This window comes from Rhinolophus ferrumequinum, chromosome 4, assembly GCF_004115265.2.
Source record: "Rhinolophus ferrumequinum isolate MPI-CBG mRhiFer1 chromosome 4, mRhiFer1_v1.p, whole genome shotgun sequence".
In the NCBI taxonomy this organism is placed as follows: Eukaryota; Metazoa; Chordata; class Mammalia; order Chiroptera; family Rhinolophidae; genus Rhinolophus; species Rhinolophus ferrumequinum.
Genome location: NC_046287.1, coordinates 53,093,233 through 53,111,257, shown reverse-complemented (window position 1 = coordinate 53,111,257; position 18,025 = coordinate 53,093,233). Strand labels below are relative to the sequence as shown.

Here is an 18,025-nt window from a genome sequence, read left to right as displayed (position 1 = left end):
TCAATTGCCTTAAATATTATATTCCCATATTGTAGGGTAGAAACATAATGCTTATATTCGCATTCTCAAATGACCTGAGAAAAGATTTGGGCCCTTTTGAATTGCAGATCTAATGGTCTATAAGTTGACCTCTGTAAAGCTGAGAGTAGTAGTGTAGGATATATTTAGTAATAATCAGAGTTATTTAGTACTTTAGTGTTATTCATGAAAAAGCACATAGAAGAACCATAGGTAAAGGAAATTAATTCAAAAAGTGTGCTGGCTTCATAAATGATTTCATGACTTGCTTCCTCATTTTCAGTAGGGTCTGTAATTGGATCGCATGGTTTTTAGTAGATCGTATTGCCTTTCTAATGTGCGTAAGTAAGCGTGCAGATAATTTTCAAAGGGGGTATCAATTAGTCTCCAGGTGTAACATACAGATGGAAACATGCAGTGTTATTTTGACAAATTTGCCCTTCATTCTCCTCATTGTCTTACTTATGTGGTGGGGCATATAGTCTCTGTAACAACCACTCAACTCTACTGTTAAACTGTGAAAGCAGTCATGTGCAAATGAATGAATGTGGCTGTGTTCCAATAAAACTTTATTTACAGAAACTGGCAATGGGCCAAAATTGGCTGTACTTTGCTGACCTCTGTTTTAGAATTCCACTCTCATGTGAGGTCTTTTCTCTTGGGCCTCAGACAGTTCTAAAGTTTTGTTCTCCTTTAGAAGATTTTATTTAGCTTTTCTGCCTATGAGAAATGGCATAAACCACATGGGTTTTTATTTCGGTTTAATTCAACAAAGCTTTATAAGGACCAAACAGGCACTGTGCCAGATGCTGGGAACAGGCATAGTCCAACTCCTCAACTTGTAAGGAAGACAGATGCACAAAGCAGAAATTCATTGTCTGTGCAGTATTCTGTGTCATTGGGAGAGTTTTATAAAGAGCTAATGGTACTGTGTAAAAGTTTAAACTCTGGGTCCCCAAGTGAAAGTTCCACACCTCTTCCCCATTCCAGCCCCAGTTGCACTCCCCTTTCATTATTTCCAGATATTGACAGTTATGGCAGTGAGGAAAGTTCTGGAAGAAGTTAAGGACTCTCCTATTGACCAGCTAGTAGGCTTTGGGCAAATCACTGATGCTCCCTCATCTGGATTTTACCTAGAAAGGTCTAATATTTCAAAATTGAAGAGAAGGGTCCCCCAGCAATTCAGGGGGCATTTTTGCCTCTCAGGTGTTTGTGCTGAAGAATAATCGATATTTCTCCTATGACATTGGATACTGCTGCTGCAGCTGTGGTGACAAGCTTTTGCCATAGAAGAATAGTTGATAGGATATGCATGTCACGCTTTTTAGTAACAAGCACAGAAAAGAAATGAATACTTAAAATATTATGATATAAAGTTAGCTGAGGCTATACCCTATAAAATTAACACGGGTCACTGTGAAACTGATTATGTGGAGGAAGTTTGAAGTACCGTAGTTAACAGGCCAGGAGGCCTGGTTGCCCTAGTCTTTGGTGATTAAGACAAAGTCTTATGTGATGGATTAAACAGGAGCCAAAGAAAGAGAGATACCTTTTATTAACCCCAGCCTTATATGAAAATTAGATTGTCTCATCCTGTTTCATGTTGTGTCATTAACATCAAGTTACAACTTGATGCTCGGAAATTTCTTTAATAACAAACATTCAGAATGAAATGATTTTAATTGTCAGTGGAAGTGATGAGCTCATATAAAAGAAAGTTTTAAATCTTTCACAAGTAGGGTTGGTGAAGTAATGTACTGCCCCCATTTGTCCTGGGGAACTTGTTCTTCCATAGGTGATTTTTTTTTTTTCAATTTAAAAGAAAAGTTCAAGTGACCGTTTTTCTTATTTTCTTAGAATCTCTGGCTTGTTTGTTATCATACCCGACCTTACCTTTTTTTTTTTTTTTTTTTTTTGGTATGTCCTGAGAGTACTTTGCTTTTAGTAAAGTAAGGAGATACTGAATTATCAGGTTTATTTTTCTAGGAATTTCTCATGTAACTGAAAAGTGTATTTTCTCCCGTAATTCTATGTTTAACACAAAAAGTCTAAATGAGCCTGAAGGACACGTTTGGGCTCACAGGAGAGTTTGTTTTTTTTCTTAATCATAGTTGCTACTAGAAACATAAACTTGAATCTTAAAAAGTATATTGTTCCTGTTTGTCATGCAAATCAATATCTGTAGCACTCTTAATTCAGATATGCCTGAAAATGATAAGTTATTTTTACCTACTGTTTGGTCCAGTGCTGCTCACCAAAGGCCTGTGAGGTCCCATTCCCTTCAGCTGTGCCTCAGAGACCCTGTCTACAAGGGGGTGTGGGGTGCACATGAAACTGCACTGGGCTCCACAGGGGGCCTACATGAGGCCCTACATTCTAGTCCTGATGTTCACTGTATTTTCCACTAATATTACTGGAATCATGGAGCCCCGCTCACAGGTGGTGTGACATGTCAGTGTTTTGACATCTGTGCTATCCAGGATAAGGGAGCTTCCCACTTGTTTTAATGTCAGAGTTTTTCAGTGATTTGTTTTCTCCCTTCCCTCCTTCCTTCCTTCCTTGCTCCTTCCTTTTGTAAAGCAGAGCAGGTTGAAGGCGAGGTCTTTACCGGACCCCACCTGTACCCTTGCTCATTTGCATTCTGATTGCTCTTTTAAATGGAAGAAAAAAGGTGACGCAAGTCACCAGGGAATTATGATAACTGGTACATGGGACTGTACCCCTCACGCGAACATCATTTGTCATAAGTGACAGAGCAAGTAAAAGACGGGGAATAGCTGGCCTGCATGACCTGTCATACGGAACAACTTTAATCTTTTTACTGACAGTTTTTTGGTTTTTTTCATCACGTAAGTCTAGATCAATGCCTTTGTGAATGGGTTTCTTTACAAAGCAATGTATGAGCTATAGAATAGTACAGTGTGTAATTCTATGACAGATTCAATGAGTATCAATAAGTTTAAATTATTTTTAGATGCATTACCTCTAGGAGCAGAACTGGTATAGGTTTTTCAGTAATTGCATTTGTGAGTAACACGTGATTCTTGCTATAGTTCTTTTTTGTTTTGCTGCTGCACCTAACGTGTTCAAAGAATGTTTCACATCTTAATGAGTATTATTCAGTGTGAAGTGATCCCAAAATTAATCATTTGTTATTTACTTCTGCTGGAATTAACATAGATAATAAAATAAATAAAATTTTGCTTGAACCTCATCATTAGGAAGCATAAATATTTAAAGATTGAGGATGTCAGATTAGTGGTGTTGGAAGGCTTGTTTTTTCTACTCTGGATGAACCAGATTAATTTTCAGGGGGAGGGATCATTGAACTTACTTCAAAAGTAAGTCAATAGAAAGGCAAACAGTGTTCATATTTCCAGGTTCCAGCTCCCGCCTCCCTCCCCCTCAGGAGTGGTTTCCAGGTGGCCTTCTGTGTTTGATGTCTGGATGCCCAGCTCAACTACTGAGAGCCAGCTTGAGGGACAGCACGTGCGCTAGTGCTTTTAGCCCACGCATCTTCCCTGACTAGTTTCCACGCCAGCTTTCCTGTCATCTGGTTCCCTCCTTGTGGTCCTAGGTCAGAACCCTTGCCGGCATGCGCACCGGAGATTCACAGCGGGCTCGCTAGGCTGGAAAGGGTGTCTTAGACCTCCGCTGAGACGGACAGCTTCTGTCTTGGGCCTTCTTTCCATAACACATTAAGAATTGTAATTCGATTTCTGAAATGGACCCCTTTTTTTCCTCTGTGCATTCTTGGCATTTACATTCCGTAGATTTTGTCTGAGTCCTTTTGCTGAGCACATCGTAGTCATCTCCATCTGATTTGGAGGTATCCACAGCCTTTTTCTTGCTCTCCTTCTTTTGCAATTCCATAGGAATTGTTTCTGATGGCCAGCTCTATGTTTGGTGGGGTTACTTCTAAGACGTGGCACTGGCTCTCTGAACTGGCTGAGCGTGTGGAGTGGGGGAGGATCTCCAAGGAGTCCATAGTAAACCGCAGGTGTTTCAGTGGCAGGCTGCTGGGTGGCATGGATTGAAGTTCCACGGGCCATGAGGAGGCCCACAGGTTTCTTCTCTCTTCCTTTGCCGTGACAGGAGGCGTCCATGGAAAGCAGTTGTTTTATAACCTAATAGGAGACAGGTTGCGTCCACGTTGTGTTTGCTCTAGTGTACATCTATAGATTTCAGTATGTGTTGGCAGCACTGCGTACCTCATGGCCAGACAGCTGTCTCTGAGCTGGTAGCCATCCTCTTAACTGCGTCCCACGTGCCACAAACAGATTTCTCTCCCTGTGATAGCCCGTGTGTGTGTGTGTGTGTGTGTGTGTGTACACACATGCATTGAGCCTCCTCACCGGCCCACATGTATGATCATGTTCCTGCCCCTTCCTTTCCAGAGAGGGCTGCTTGGCCTCTTGGGGGAAGTGGGTTCCTTACTGTCCCAACATTCAATTGCATTACTGGGTTGCTGAAAGCCTCACTTCTGTTGAGCCTTTGGAATAGCTTTCTCACTGTGCTGGTAACCGCAGCCTGGCAATCCTTCACAATCCCAGCGTTTGCAGAGTGCTGCCCACATTTGAAAGGGCTGCTTTCACTCCCTCCCTGCAGAATAACTGTCGTGTGACTCCTATTCTGGCGGGAACTCTCTCTCTCTCCTCAGTATCCCCTGTGCCTCAGTGAGGCCCTGCACAAGAGTAGAATTTTTAAAAAATCTTGAAAGGTCATTGCATGAATAAATGCATGAATGAATTATTTCCTTGCCTTTTATCAACTCTTTTCTTTCATAATGTAATGCACAGAAATTAAGGTTTTGATAATTGTATCATACTTTAAAAAATAAAATTACATGTTTGACTTGATTAGAGCTCACGAACATCTAATGATAGGACTTGTTTCATAGCAATAAAGCATCCTTGGAAACAGTGAAAACGGCTGTGGTCCTATAGATTTGCAAATGGAAATTGGACATAGATTTTACAGCAATAATTAACCCCTCTGTTTATATGACTGTATGTTTAAGTTTGGGGAATTAAAGAACTTACACGTTTAGCTGTTTTCAAGATAATGGGTTTAGATTTAACAGGAGCCAATTTAGCCACATGTAGCTAGTTATTAGTGTAAAAATAAAATAAACTGTGAATAGAAATCTTTATGTAAGCGGACCCAACGGGGTTTTCATTACCTATTCTGGGGTGGTGGTGGGATTCGTCTCACAGTCAAGGCCTGAGTGACAAAATGAAAACTCATTTTAGGGTGAGAGGCAAATCCAGGTGGATTTTAGCAAATGCCTGCTTTTTAAGGGATGCAAATGTTCAGGTTCTCACTGCAATCTCTTAGAACTGGAAATCACAGTGATAATGAATGAAATTACCGGAGGGGACACAACTTTCCTTCAGAGGAAAATGTGAGCCCTGTTTTCCATTAGGTTTCATTTGCAGAACAGTTTACTTACTAATTTTTTTGAAGGATCTAAGTAAGGCTTTTAAAAACTAATAGGATAAAGTTAGCACTGCCTCAAAATGTCACATTGTAGGGAACTTTTAAACACAGTCCTGAAAAGATGCAACGTTTATGTTGTACGTTGACAGCACCGTGTCTTACAGGCTGTTGTTTTTCTGGCTCCGCATGATGCTGTGCTTCCAGTGTGTACCAGGGAACGGCCTGGCATGCAGAGCAGAGAGGTTTCACACGCTCATGCTCAGTTACAGGGCACACTGGAAATTTCTCTCTTCCTGGGATCAGTCCTCTGAATTCAAAATAATTAGATTCATAAAAAAGTAAACCCACGAGTATGGTGAACATCCAGGGTCAGAATTCTAAATGATCAGAAATGCAGGTTATGTAAATACAACTGCAAGGAAGAAAATTGACCCGTTTAAGCCAGGGCGTGACCAACAACGCTCACATGTGATCAGGTAGCTGCGATTGGGGTGAGTGATGAAAACAAGCAACTTGGCATTTTTGTTCAAAAGCCTAGCGGCTTTTTAAGAAAGGGTAAAATACTATGAAATGTCACTGTCTCCCAAGTTGGTCTTGTCCCTTAAAGAAGGAACACATCAAGTGCTGAAAACGCTGGAAACTGGGAAAAGGTTAAAGGAGACTGAGTCTGCAGTCTGGAAGGACAGAAGCCATTAGAACTGGTTAGGGGTGTAATGCTATGTCTGCACCATACTCAGCGGAGAGCACATTACTTAACCTGAAACATGGGGAAGCTGGGCGGATGCAGGAGGGTGTGTAACAAGTGTGTCAGTGCAGGAGCTTTTGAAATCTTGGGTCGTTTTAGGAATAGGATAGAGTATCCAATTGGATGGGTATTCTGAGGGCAGAAGTGTGGACTCATTACTTCTCCCACTTTCTTACTGTAATACACATTTGCGCAGTTGGTATAGTTTACAACACATTTTAATACTATGTGTCATGTTTTTTGTCAAGAAGCTTATCAGCAGCCTTGTCAGGAAGGCAGTGGTTCCACCCCCAACCAAACACACACACACAAACACACAGTGCACATGAAGAACCGAGACCCAGGCAGTTAGAGGGGCGTTGCTTGTTAGCACAGCCCCATTCTTTAAAGGGTAGAATTATGTCTCTACCTGTCCTTCAGTGGAATGGAATGTCCTTCACAAATGCACGTGAATAGTTTTCTTAAATGGAAAATATGAACCTCACTGTATGGACCTCACAACTCACTCTCAACCTAATAGTTCTGCCTCCAGGGAAACTGAATAGGAGTTTACCCAGGGAAAACAATGAAGAAATGTTTGCTTCCCAAAGTACATCATTTCATGGAAATGCTACAGATCGGGAAAGTGGGTTACGAAGGACCTTTCCTCTAACTCTCCTGACACTCATTACTGACTTCTTTCTTTTTCAGAGTGACGATCTGTCTGGCTTTCTCACCATGACATCACACATCAGAGAATCACATTAAAAGAAGATGCTCAGCATTTTTTTCTAACCTGAAGCTGCTTACAATTTTTCTTTTGGATCTGCGCAATTACTATGTTTTGAGACATCTGACTTTATTAACCATGGAACCAACCAACAAGGCAAGAACACATGCCTCGCTCGCTTGTTCCCATAGGGAGCATTCATTCATCCTTGTGCTGTTTGTATTGTGTTTTGTTTTGTTTTCTGACACAATTTGCCGAAGGAATTATTCTCAAGAAAATGGGATGTTTTCATTGGCCTTTTCCATTGTGGCCAGTGTCTTAATTGCTTCTTATTTTGGCAAAGCAAATTTGTCCCTCAGCATGCTAGGCAATTCTACCAATACCCATGAAAGTGGTAAAATCTGGTATTTACTGGCATACACTCAAACTACCACAGTCCTACCTCAGTTCCAGGTAAAGCCGGATTTGCGTGGTTAGGGGCCGGCAGGACCTCCTGTGTATCTGTGCTGAATGTGTCGCAAGTGTGGTCATCAGCCTTACTAAACTGGTTCCAGTACACAGCTGCTTGTTGGACTCCAATCCAGGTACTTGCGTGTTTACTCACAGACAGAGCCCAGTGTGGGACTGACATTTCTCAATGGAAATGAAATTTGAGATTGGACTTTGAAGATGGATTAATAAATAATAAATATATGTAACTGAAGCAACCTACTTTTGAAACTCATCAACTGTATTGGGTAGTAGGGGTGGGGGGCAAGGGTTTGGGAAGGGGGTGAATATCTCTTTTTACCTTTAACAAACTTGGTTAATCTCTCTATGTAGATGTTTATGTAGGTACTTCAAATTGCAAAAGCCTTTGATCCTATTTACAAGCTCAAATGTCTCTGCTATCCTTAATCTTGAGCTTGCATTTCTTTAACCAAAAATTCACGTAGGCATGCTAGCAATTCAAGGGTGGTCACTGATTTAGCAGATTTTTAAAAAATGTATTTATTATCTTTACTCTAATGCTGTCATGTGGGGCCACGAGACTGCCCTGAACAACAAAAAGAAAAAAGAAAAAAAGGAAGGAAAGAAACTGATAAAAGAGCCATTCTGGCCCCTATGTTATTAATGGAAAAAGACAAGAAGAAAAACAATCTCACGGTACATGTCACTTGTGGAAAAACTTCCTGACGAGACGACCGTTGTTTTATGTTTTCAGTGTTCTGAAAATATCAGTGTTGTGGCGATTATCACAGGTGTCACCTAAAACTGCTGCCCCGACCAGCAGAATGTCATGTCATCTCGCTGCTCCCTTGACACGTGATGGAGGGCTGTAGACCTTTTTCTCCCATGGGTGCATCCCCAGTGCCTATCTTCTTTGATAGTCCTGTAGAGGTTACACTAGTTCATTGAGGTGTGAGCTTTTTTTTTTTTTTTTTTTTGAGAAAAAAATATATATAAATATATAGATATATATATCACTATAGAATAATGCATTAATAAAAATGAGGCTTTTTTTAGAGGAAGACCAAAAAATTCAATGTCTTAAAAATATATTTAATGGCAATGCAAAAGTCTTCCTGCTTCCATGCTGAACTTTTAGAACAGAGGATTGTATTGCAAGACAAAGTTGAATGTAAAGTGATCCCCCTGAACATTTTTAAAGTTTTACTTTTCTAAAATTACCCATCACAACAGTGCATAGACCATACGATGTTAGGTTGAAGGTCAATTTTGGTGTATAATATATATGCTTTATAAAAATGTATAAAATGTCCTAAAGTTTTGATTTAGTTTTGGGACTAGGAATCGATGGGTGGTATTTGCTTTGTAACGCTCCCCAGGTACAATAGAACTGAATATGGACCCCACTGAACACAGTGTATGACGCGTATTTAAGTAGTTCTCTATACTTAGAGTAGTCATGCCGCTATACAAATGGTTCATGTTCATACTGCAACTTACAAGCAAAATAAAAAGTTGATAATATACTAAATTTTTCTCTATCCTGTACATTTCAAAAAAAAAGGCATATGCAATATTTACATTTTTAATTTAGTTTACAGAATGGAACCAAAATGTATAAATGTTATGTTTGCTAAAACTTCACAATGTATATTGGGTCTTTGTACATTTTGCCTGACTTACCTTAAATTTAAAATATTTTTTGCTATATAAACTTTAACAGTTATTAAACAGTGTTTTCTTTTCGGGTACGTATTGTTTCTGGATATCGAGATGTTAAATATATTTCTTGCTATTGTGATATGACAAAAGACTTACCTTATCTTGCTCTGTCTTCCACTGTACACGCTGTATATAAGGGTCAATGTGACGCTGCTGGAGACGAGAATAAATGGAACTAGAATAGCGCATTGTATTTAGTCTGTATTGATCATGGATGCTCTCCTAATAGCCATATGCAATAAAATAAAATACATTATTTATGAAATGAATAAAGACTTGAGGATATTTTTTCTATGTGGATTCTTAGTTTAACATAAAGCCACTCTACTGGTGTTTTGGAATAAATAAGTAAATATTCACCCCCTAAAAATACTTGGACACCTCTTAATTCGGAAATATTTATTCTGGGAACCAGAACATACTCCTCAATCACAAAATGTATGAAAAGTCAAAGTGTTAAAACAAAAAAGGCTTTGCTGACTACAAAACGGAACCCTTGCAAGGTGCTGGGTGCTGTTCTAAATGCTGGACTAACATTAAATCCTTCACAGCTCACAACAACCTCCGGTGTTAGGAATCGTCCTCCCTATTTTCTCAATGAAGAGACTGAGGCACAAAGAGGTTAAAAGACTTGCTGGAGAACATAGCTCCTGAGAGGCAGGCGCAGGAGCCACCGCCAGGTGCTGTGCACTTGTGTCCTCTGCCATGCAGCCGCCCAGACACGCACACATTAGGGTTAAACCAATGCACAGGTCAAGAAGACAGAAGTGAAGACATCAGAGCCAGCAGATGTAATTTAGGAGGCAGAAAATATAAAAAGGATGCCTATTGATTTTTATCAAAGATGATTCTAGTTCCTTGTTAGAAATGTTTTTATACCTCCATTTTACCCTAATACAAGAGGGATGCAATAACCAGGGTGTCATCTCTTTTGAATGAATAAAAGCGGATGAACTTGGAAGATGATTTTAAAATAATGGCTCTTAATTCACATGACTGGCATGCACTATGTGGTATTTGGGGACTTGTAGGTGACAGTGTGGTCTGTTTGTGCCTAGATGACAGCTGCCATTCTGGGGGTGTTGTTTAAGGCAGGAATCAGCAAACGTATTTACCCAAAAGAGCTGACGGCAAATGAAGTGAGGAGTTGTTTTAAAGGGCCGTAGATCCTGGAAATATTCACTCAATACCAATTTATAAACTTTTAGGAGAAGGCTAAGTGTTACACGACATACGGAGATCAAAGATAAAGACCTCGCTGCCTTGCTTCGGGAAGTTTGATTCTGACCCATTGATGGTCTCTGTGGTCAGCTTGGAAGATGCAAAAGGGCATATGGTGCTGTCATATTCTCACGGTATTGTCATATTCAAAAGTCCAATATCTTTGAGCTGACCTGCAGAATCATAGCAAGTCTCTTGAAGCCATAGTCCCAGGTTAAATATCACTTCTCAAGTTCCCAGGTTGACTTGGGCAGACTGTTCCTTCACTTGTGCATCGAAGTAGACTAGAAGTCCTGGTATGTGAGTGATGCAGCATTACTTATAGCTACTCTTAGATGCCACCAGTTGAAGGATACAGTGCATAATTGCTTCTTTTAAAATATGCAGTGTCTTTATCATTGCTCTAGTAGGGCAGCTCTTCCATATTTCGCTGATTTATACAACTGAGTGGAATACGTTTACGGTTCTTGTTTTGGCAATGATCTCTATGTGGTCTCTCTATGTAACTATGTCGTGTCGTGTTTTTGACAGTCTGAAAGCGCTGAACATCCCTTCAGGATCTCCTGTTGTATTTTGACTCTTTCAGCTGCATCTCTGTTTTTGTCTCTGCAGCCTGTTTTCACTCCACAGCTTTAAAAGACCCTGTGTAGCAATTTGGTGGTTTCCTTAGCACCTCCTTGATCTGATGCTATAAATTACTTTTCTTGAATCCACCTGAGCCCTCAAGCTCTCTTGGCCTTTGGCACTGCATGTAGAAAAAAATTCTGCTCTCTTCTGGGCACTGGTTCCTCTGATCTGAGCTGTATCTCCTGTTTTTCTTTCTCCTCCTCTATTTCAGAATTCCCTTCTTTCACCTGGGAACTCTAAAAGCTCTAAATTTTTACCTAAATTCCTTGTACCTCAGAAAACTTACCTCAACTCTTGACCAGCCTACCGAGGTGGCCCCAAACTCTTATTAGAAAATATACAACATTGTCTCATCTCTCCAGACTGTCCCATCCATGACATTGTAAATTCTCAGATGACTTCGATATAAAACAAAAATATCAAATTGAGTTTCTCAGAAAAGACATAAAATACAATGCAAGTAGCTGTATGAATTAAGATGTGTTTAGCTGCAAATAATAGAAAACTCAATTCGGTGGTTTAAAGCAGTGGTTCTCAAATGTTGGGGCTTACCAGAATCCCCTGGAGTGCTTGTTAGACCAGTTCGCTCGGCCCATTCCCAGCCTTTCTCTTCAGTAGGTCTGGGTGGGGCCCAAGAATTTGTGTTTCTGACAATTTCCCAGGTCATGCTTATGCTGGCGGTCTGGGACCACACTTTGAGAACTACTAAACAGTAAAGGAATTTATTATCTCATATAGCAAGAAGTTCGGGGTTGGATTAATAAGGCAGCTAAATGACATCATCAGGGGCCCAGGATCTTTTCATCTTTCCACTCACTCAGCCATCATCAGGATCTTGACTTGTATCTCTCAGGCCTGTCCCCTCGTGTTTATAAGATGATTATAGCAGTTCCAAACAGCATATCCTCCCATAATAATATCCAATAAAGACAGTTTCTCTTCCTTGGGTATCTTTTTGGAGTGATGAAACCAAACCACCCGCCTCCACCCAGCTCTGCCCTACTTCCATGACCAGCACTCAATCCCATGCCCATGCATTGGTCCTTAGGAAAGGAGGCTGTGCTATGGCTGATTTACACTAAAAGAGATTCACTCTCTAGCCTGGGAAGAAGTCAGCATCCCATGAAGCCCAAGGCTGCAAGATATGGGAGAAAAGGTGGGTGGTATCCTATTGGGAGACAGCTAACAGAGTCTGCTATGGCCAGAGAAAATGAACATGTGATCGAAACACTTTCCAAATGCAATTACACCTCAAGTGTGTTCTCTGCGTTCATGGTGCACATATTCACAATGTCCACTGATTTTGAAAAGGTAGATTTCTAATAAAGCACAAGTATAAAAAATGATTAATTTAGAATTATCAGGAACATAATAGTCATGCTGGCCTATATTTACAGAACTGTTCTTTTCAATACCCCGGATGTAATTCTACTACTCTGTTTTTCATGTATGTTTGTTTTTCTTATTGAATTCTGTGCAATATTGGAACTGATTTTATGAAAGATCAAGATACAAAGGATGGAAAATTGGACCTTTGAAGGTGCATTAAAGAGCAAGGAACATTAAGATTAGAAAAGAGAAAGCTGTGGTGAGTTATCAGCATCAGTTACATTAGAGGCTGTGATAAGAAATGATTTGTCAGCTGACCTTCTCAAAGGAAGATATAACCAGAAAAAGGGGCAAAAGACAGGGAGAACAATGTGTTCATCTTCCACAAGAAAAACTTTGATAATAATGAAGATTGTTAAATGCCAGCATTGATTTCCAGAGAATTTTAGATTTTACATTACATTCCCTGGAGGCCTTAAAAAAAATAGGACTTTGTAGCCTTCTTTCTTTGAAGGGATGGGGGAGTGGCCGGTAGGCCATACCAACTCAACCAGCCTTTCCCACTGGGCCTCCACATTTCACAACTCCAGAGACGGGTGCTCCTCTCCTTGGTGCTCACGTCAACAGCTCCCTGACCTTGTGCAGGGCACAGCCTGAAAGCCCATATGTACTGTTTTGTTTCATGTCTTGGCATGTCTGAGGATTAGCACACTACTTAGCATTGAATTTAAGCAGCAAAAAGGAAATTATTATAGTGTGCCTTATACCTAGTTTACTTTGTAATGAAAGTATGTACCAAAATAGCATTTAAGAATCTGAAGGAAAGATCTAAAAACTTGAAGGACAGATCGGGATTTTAGGTTAATCTTGACTATCGTCTAACTTTGTAAAATCATGCTGATAGAGCATCTCTAATTCATGTCACTTCAAGAAATTATATAAAACATGATGCAGCCAAAGTGACAAAATAATCTTTTCTTTAAGATTTTTATTACAAAATAGAGCTAACATACAACATTATATCAGTTTCAGGTGTATACCATAGTTGTTCAACATTTACATACCTAAAGAAGTGATCACCATGATAAGTCCAGCAACCATCTGACACCGTACCATGCTATCACAATATTATTGACTATATTCTCTATGCTGTACATTACATCCTCGTGACTTTTTTGTTTTATACCTTGAAATTTGAACCTCTTATCCCCCTTTACCTTTTTACTCCCTTTTTAAATTTTTTAATTACAGTTGACATTCTATATTATTTTATAATAATTTCAGTTGTACAGTATAATAGTGGTTAGACATTTATATAATTTAAGAAATCATCCCCCTGTCTAGTCTAATATCCACCTGGCACTATACATAGCTATTACTGTATTATTGACTATATTCCCTGTGCTTTATTTTACATCTCCATGACTAGTTTGTAACTAATCATTTGTGCTTTTTAATCTCTTCACCTTTTGCACTCACCCCCAATCCTTCTCCCATCTGTCACCCCGATAAATCTACTATGCATCTGACACCATACATAGTTATTACAATATTATTGACTGTATGCTTTACGTTATACCCTACATCCCCATGACTACTTTGTAAAAACTAATTTGTACTTCTTAATCCCTTCCCCTTTTTCATGAACCCCTGAATCCTCTCCCATCTGGCAACCATCAAAGTGTTCTTTGTATCTGTGAGTGGTTTCTGTTTTGTTTGTTTATTTTGTTCTTTGGATTCCACGTGTAAGCGAAATTACATTGCATCTGTCTTTCACTGCCTGACATACTTCACTCAGCACAATATCCTCCAGGTTCATCTGTGTTGCTGCAGATGGTAAGAACCCATTCCTTTCCACGGCCGAGCAATATTCCATTGTATATATGTACCACCTACTGTGTATCCATGCATTTATTGATGGACACCCAGGCTGCCTCCACATCTTGGCCACTGTAAACAATGCTGCAATGAACATATGGATATACACGTCCTCTCGAAATAGCCTTTTGGGTTTTTTCAGATAAATATCCAGAAGTGTGATTACTGGGTGCTTCCTTGTCTCTTATAGTCTTTGTTTTAAAGTCTATTTTGTCTGACATAAGTATTGCCACTCCAGATTTTTAAAAAAATATTCATTTACATGAAATAATATTTTTCTATCCCTTTACTTTCAGTCTGTGTGTGTCTTTCAATCTGAAGTGAGTCTGTTGTAGGCAGCATGTGTAAGGCTTTTGTTTTCTTATCCATTCAGCCACCCTATGTTTTTTATTGGAGCATTTAATTCATTTACATTAAAAGTAATTGCTGATAGATATGTAGTTATTGCTATTTTATTCATATTTTTTATCCCCACCTCATCTTAAAGACGTCTTTGTAACATTCCTTGTAATACTGGCTTAGTGGTAATGAATTCCTTTAGCTTTTTCTTGTCTGGGAAGCTTTTCCTCTGTCCTACTTTAAACGATAGCCTTGCTGGGTAGAGTACGCTTGGTTGTAGCTTTTCGTCACACTGAATATTTTGTGACAATCCCTTCTGGCCTGCAAAGTTTTGTTGAGAAATCAGCTGACAAATTATGGGAGCTCCTTTATAAGTTACTAGTTGCCTTTCTCTTGTTGCTTTTAGGATTTTCTCTTTGTCTTTAGCATTTGCCATCTTAATTATAATGTGTCTTGGTGTGGGTCTGTTTGGGATCATCTTGTCTGGGACTCTCTGCACTTCCTGGACTTGTATGTCTATTTTCTTCACCAGGTTAGGAACATTTTCAGTCATTATTTCTTCAAATAGGCTTTCAATCTCTTGCTTTCTCTCTTCTTCTTCTGGTACCCCTATGATATGAATATTGTTATGCTTGATGTTGTCCAGATGTCTCTTAAACTATCCTAATTTTTTTGGATTCTTTTTTTTTCTTTTTGCTGTTCTGATTGGGTGTTTTCTGTTACCTTATCTTCCAAATCGCTGATTTAATTCTCTGCTTCATCTAGTCTGTTGGCAATTCTTTCTAGTGCATTCTTCATTTCAGTTATTGTATTCTTCACTCCTGATTCTTTTTATGGTTTCTATGTCCTTTTTCATGTTTGCTATCTCTCTGTTGAAGTTCTCACTAAGTTCCTTGAGCATCTTTATAACCATTGTTTTGAACTCTATCTCCAGTAGGTTGCTTGCCTCCATTTTATTTATTTCTTTTTCTAGAGTTTTCTCCTGTTATTACATTTGGGAATTATTTCTTTGTTTCCTCATTTTGGCTGCCTTTCTGTGTTTGTTTCTATGTATTAGATGGATCTGCTACATATCCCAGCCTTGCTGGGTGGTCTTATGTAGTAGATGCCCTGTGGGGCCTTGGCACAGTCTCCCTGGTCACCTGTGCTGGGTGCTCCAGGAGTGTCCCTTGTGTGGGTTCCCTCCTGTTGTACTTGAACCTTGATTGCTATTGGCACATAAGTGAGTAGGATTGACCCTCAGACCGACTGGCTGTGGGGTTTGGCCATGTCCACAGCTTATAGGCTGCTGGGCAGGGAGCTTACCCCGTGGAGTGGGATTTGCCCCAGTGGGCTTTGGTGCTTGTTGAGATCGCCCTTTGTGTGTGCCACTTGTGGAGCTCATTGGGTTGTGTTCTGCTATGGTCTGAAGCCAACCTCCAAGTATGATGGTTCTGAGGACTGTTAGGAGGGGCTCCAATGCAGGTCCAAGTCACCCACTGCCTGTGACTGGCCAGAGACCACCTGGTAGGAGTTACAAAGTGACGTATGGTTGGTTGCTGCTTGTGCTGGAGGTGAAGGAGTATGGGAGAGGCCACGCTGTGACTCCAGGATGGCTGCCACCAGTACTGAACCTGGGGTAGCTCCGCAGAAGGCCAGGACGCTCCCAGGCTTGCTGCCAGCTGCTGGCTTCCATAAGGTTCAGCTGCTGATAAAGCCTCCAACAGTAAGCCATTTGGTGAGGCAGGGTCTCAATGAGTCAGCAGTGTGGAGCAGCAGAGCTCACCAGACCAATCAGATTCTAATTTGGCCTGTGGGGGTGGGCTCACCACAGGAAAGATGACGCCCGCCTGCCAGCTGCATCAGAGGAGGGCTTCCTTGAGGGAAAATAACAATTGCTTCACAGCTGTCTTCTCAAAGCCACACACCTCAGTCTGCACCTCATATGTCTCCAATGCCCCCTGAGTTACCATTCCTCCACCTGAACCCAAGGTGAGTTCTTGCGAGCGAGTTTTTATGCGGGTCATTTAAGAGAATGTCTGGGTTTCCAGCCTTCCATCCTGGTGGGAATCCCCACTGTTTTTCATAGCCAAATGTTGTGGGGGCTCCTCTTCCCAGTGCATATACTCCAGGCTGGGGTGCCTGGTGTGGGGCTAGGAGGGAATCTCTGAGACCGAGATAACCCTCCTGATCCTCAACCACCACATGCAGATGTGGGGCCAGCCAATTCCATGTCTCTGCCTCTCCCACTAGTCTCTATGTGGCTTCTTCTTTATATCCTTAGTTATAAGAATTCTTTTCAGCCAGACTTTAAGCGATTCTCCAGGTTGATTGTTCTATAATTTAGTTGTAATTTTGTTGTGGTCATGGAATGAGGCAAGCACAGCATTTATCTATTCCACCATCTTCCAGAATGAACTTTATAAATGTGTGAACATGTCTCCATCAGAGTAAAAAATCCCTTGTTTAAAATTTTTTTACCCCTCCCTTCCCCTTATTATCTTATAGGAAAAGTAAAAATTCCTTAGCCTGTTAGACTAAAGTGCTTTATTATGTGGCTTCTCCCTACTTCCTTAGTTTTATCTTCATGGCCCTTTTCCCCATGTTCCACCCTTTCTCATAGGGTATGCCTGAGCCTTATTAAATTGGATGAATTTCTCCCAGCTCATGTATGAAAGAAAACATATAATGAAACTGAAAAGAATTACTGAACTTGAAATAAATGTCTATTTACTAAGAGACATTGTTTCTTTCATAAAAGATCCCTCAAGAAAAATTAATGCAAAATATCAGAAGTTGGAAGCATTTTTAAAAATATAGATTTAAAGGGTACACATTATTCCTTCACTTCTTCCTGTGAAATCTGAGGCCATTCCCATTCTCATGTCCTCTCACTACGTCTTTCCTCTTTTTCCCCTCCTCATATTTATTACTTACATTATTATTTTTGCATTGTCAAGGTAAAATAATGCATATCTCCTATAATGTAATTAACATTACTTAAAAATATTCAACCTCAACTTAAAGTGATTCATGTCCTGCCACTGGTCCTTTGTATATGCATACTTTTTGACCTATTAATTGTCTGGATTTTGTTACTAAAACCAAGCAAACAGAAAACTCAAAACTTTTTTCAAAGAACCTTTATATATGTGATGTTTCCTGAGTTCTCTCATATATGAGAATATTTGCCTGTTGCCTTTGCAGATGAGCAACAAATTGGTTGGGTAAGGATATCCTGAGGTCACATGTTCTTTTCTCAAGAATTTGATATGCATTTCCCCGTTGCCTTCTGGCACTGAATGTTGGTATATAAAAATCTTACCTAACCTGATTTCTTACTCTTATAGTGATTTTCCTTTTCTGTTTAGATGTCTGAAAAGTTCTGCCTTTATCCTTTGAAGTTCAGTAGCTCAACCAGGGTATGTCTCAGTGTTGAGTATTTTATGTCAAATACTTTCAGCAATACTGTGAACTCTGCCTTTGCAGGTACAGATCTTTCTTTATGTCAAGAAAATATCCTTATTTTATACATTTGAACACTTTTTATTTTTAATTTATTGAGTTTT

General features: G+C 40.0%; 1 protein-coding gene across 2 annotated transcripts in view; it reads left to right on the top strand.

Moving 5' to 3' along the window:
- The window catches only part of IRS2 (insulin receptor substrate 2), a 28,534-nt gene extending 19,182 nt beyond the window's left edge, over positions 1 to 9,352 (top strand). For both annotated transcript variants that reach the window (XM_033105106.1, XM_033105105.1), the window contains one exon: positions 6,893 to 9,352. In XM_033105106.1, the coding sequence (XP_032960997.1) occupies positions 6,893 to 6,897 (5 nt within the window). In that variant the 3' untranslated portion in view covers positions 6,898 to 9,352. The remainder of the gene's footprint in view (positions 1 to 6,892) is intronic.
- Positions 9,353 to 18,025: the final 8,673 nt, after the last annotated feature.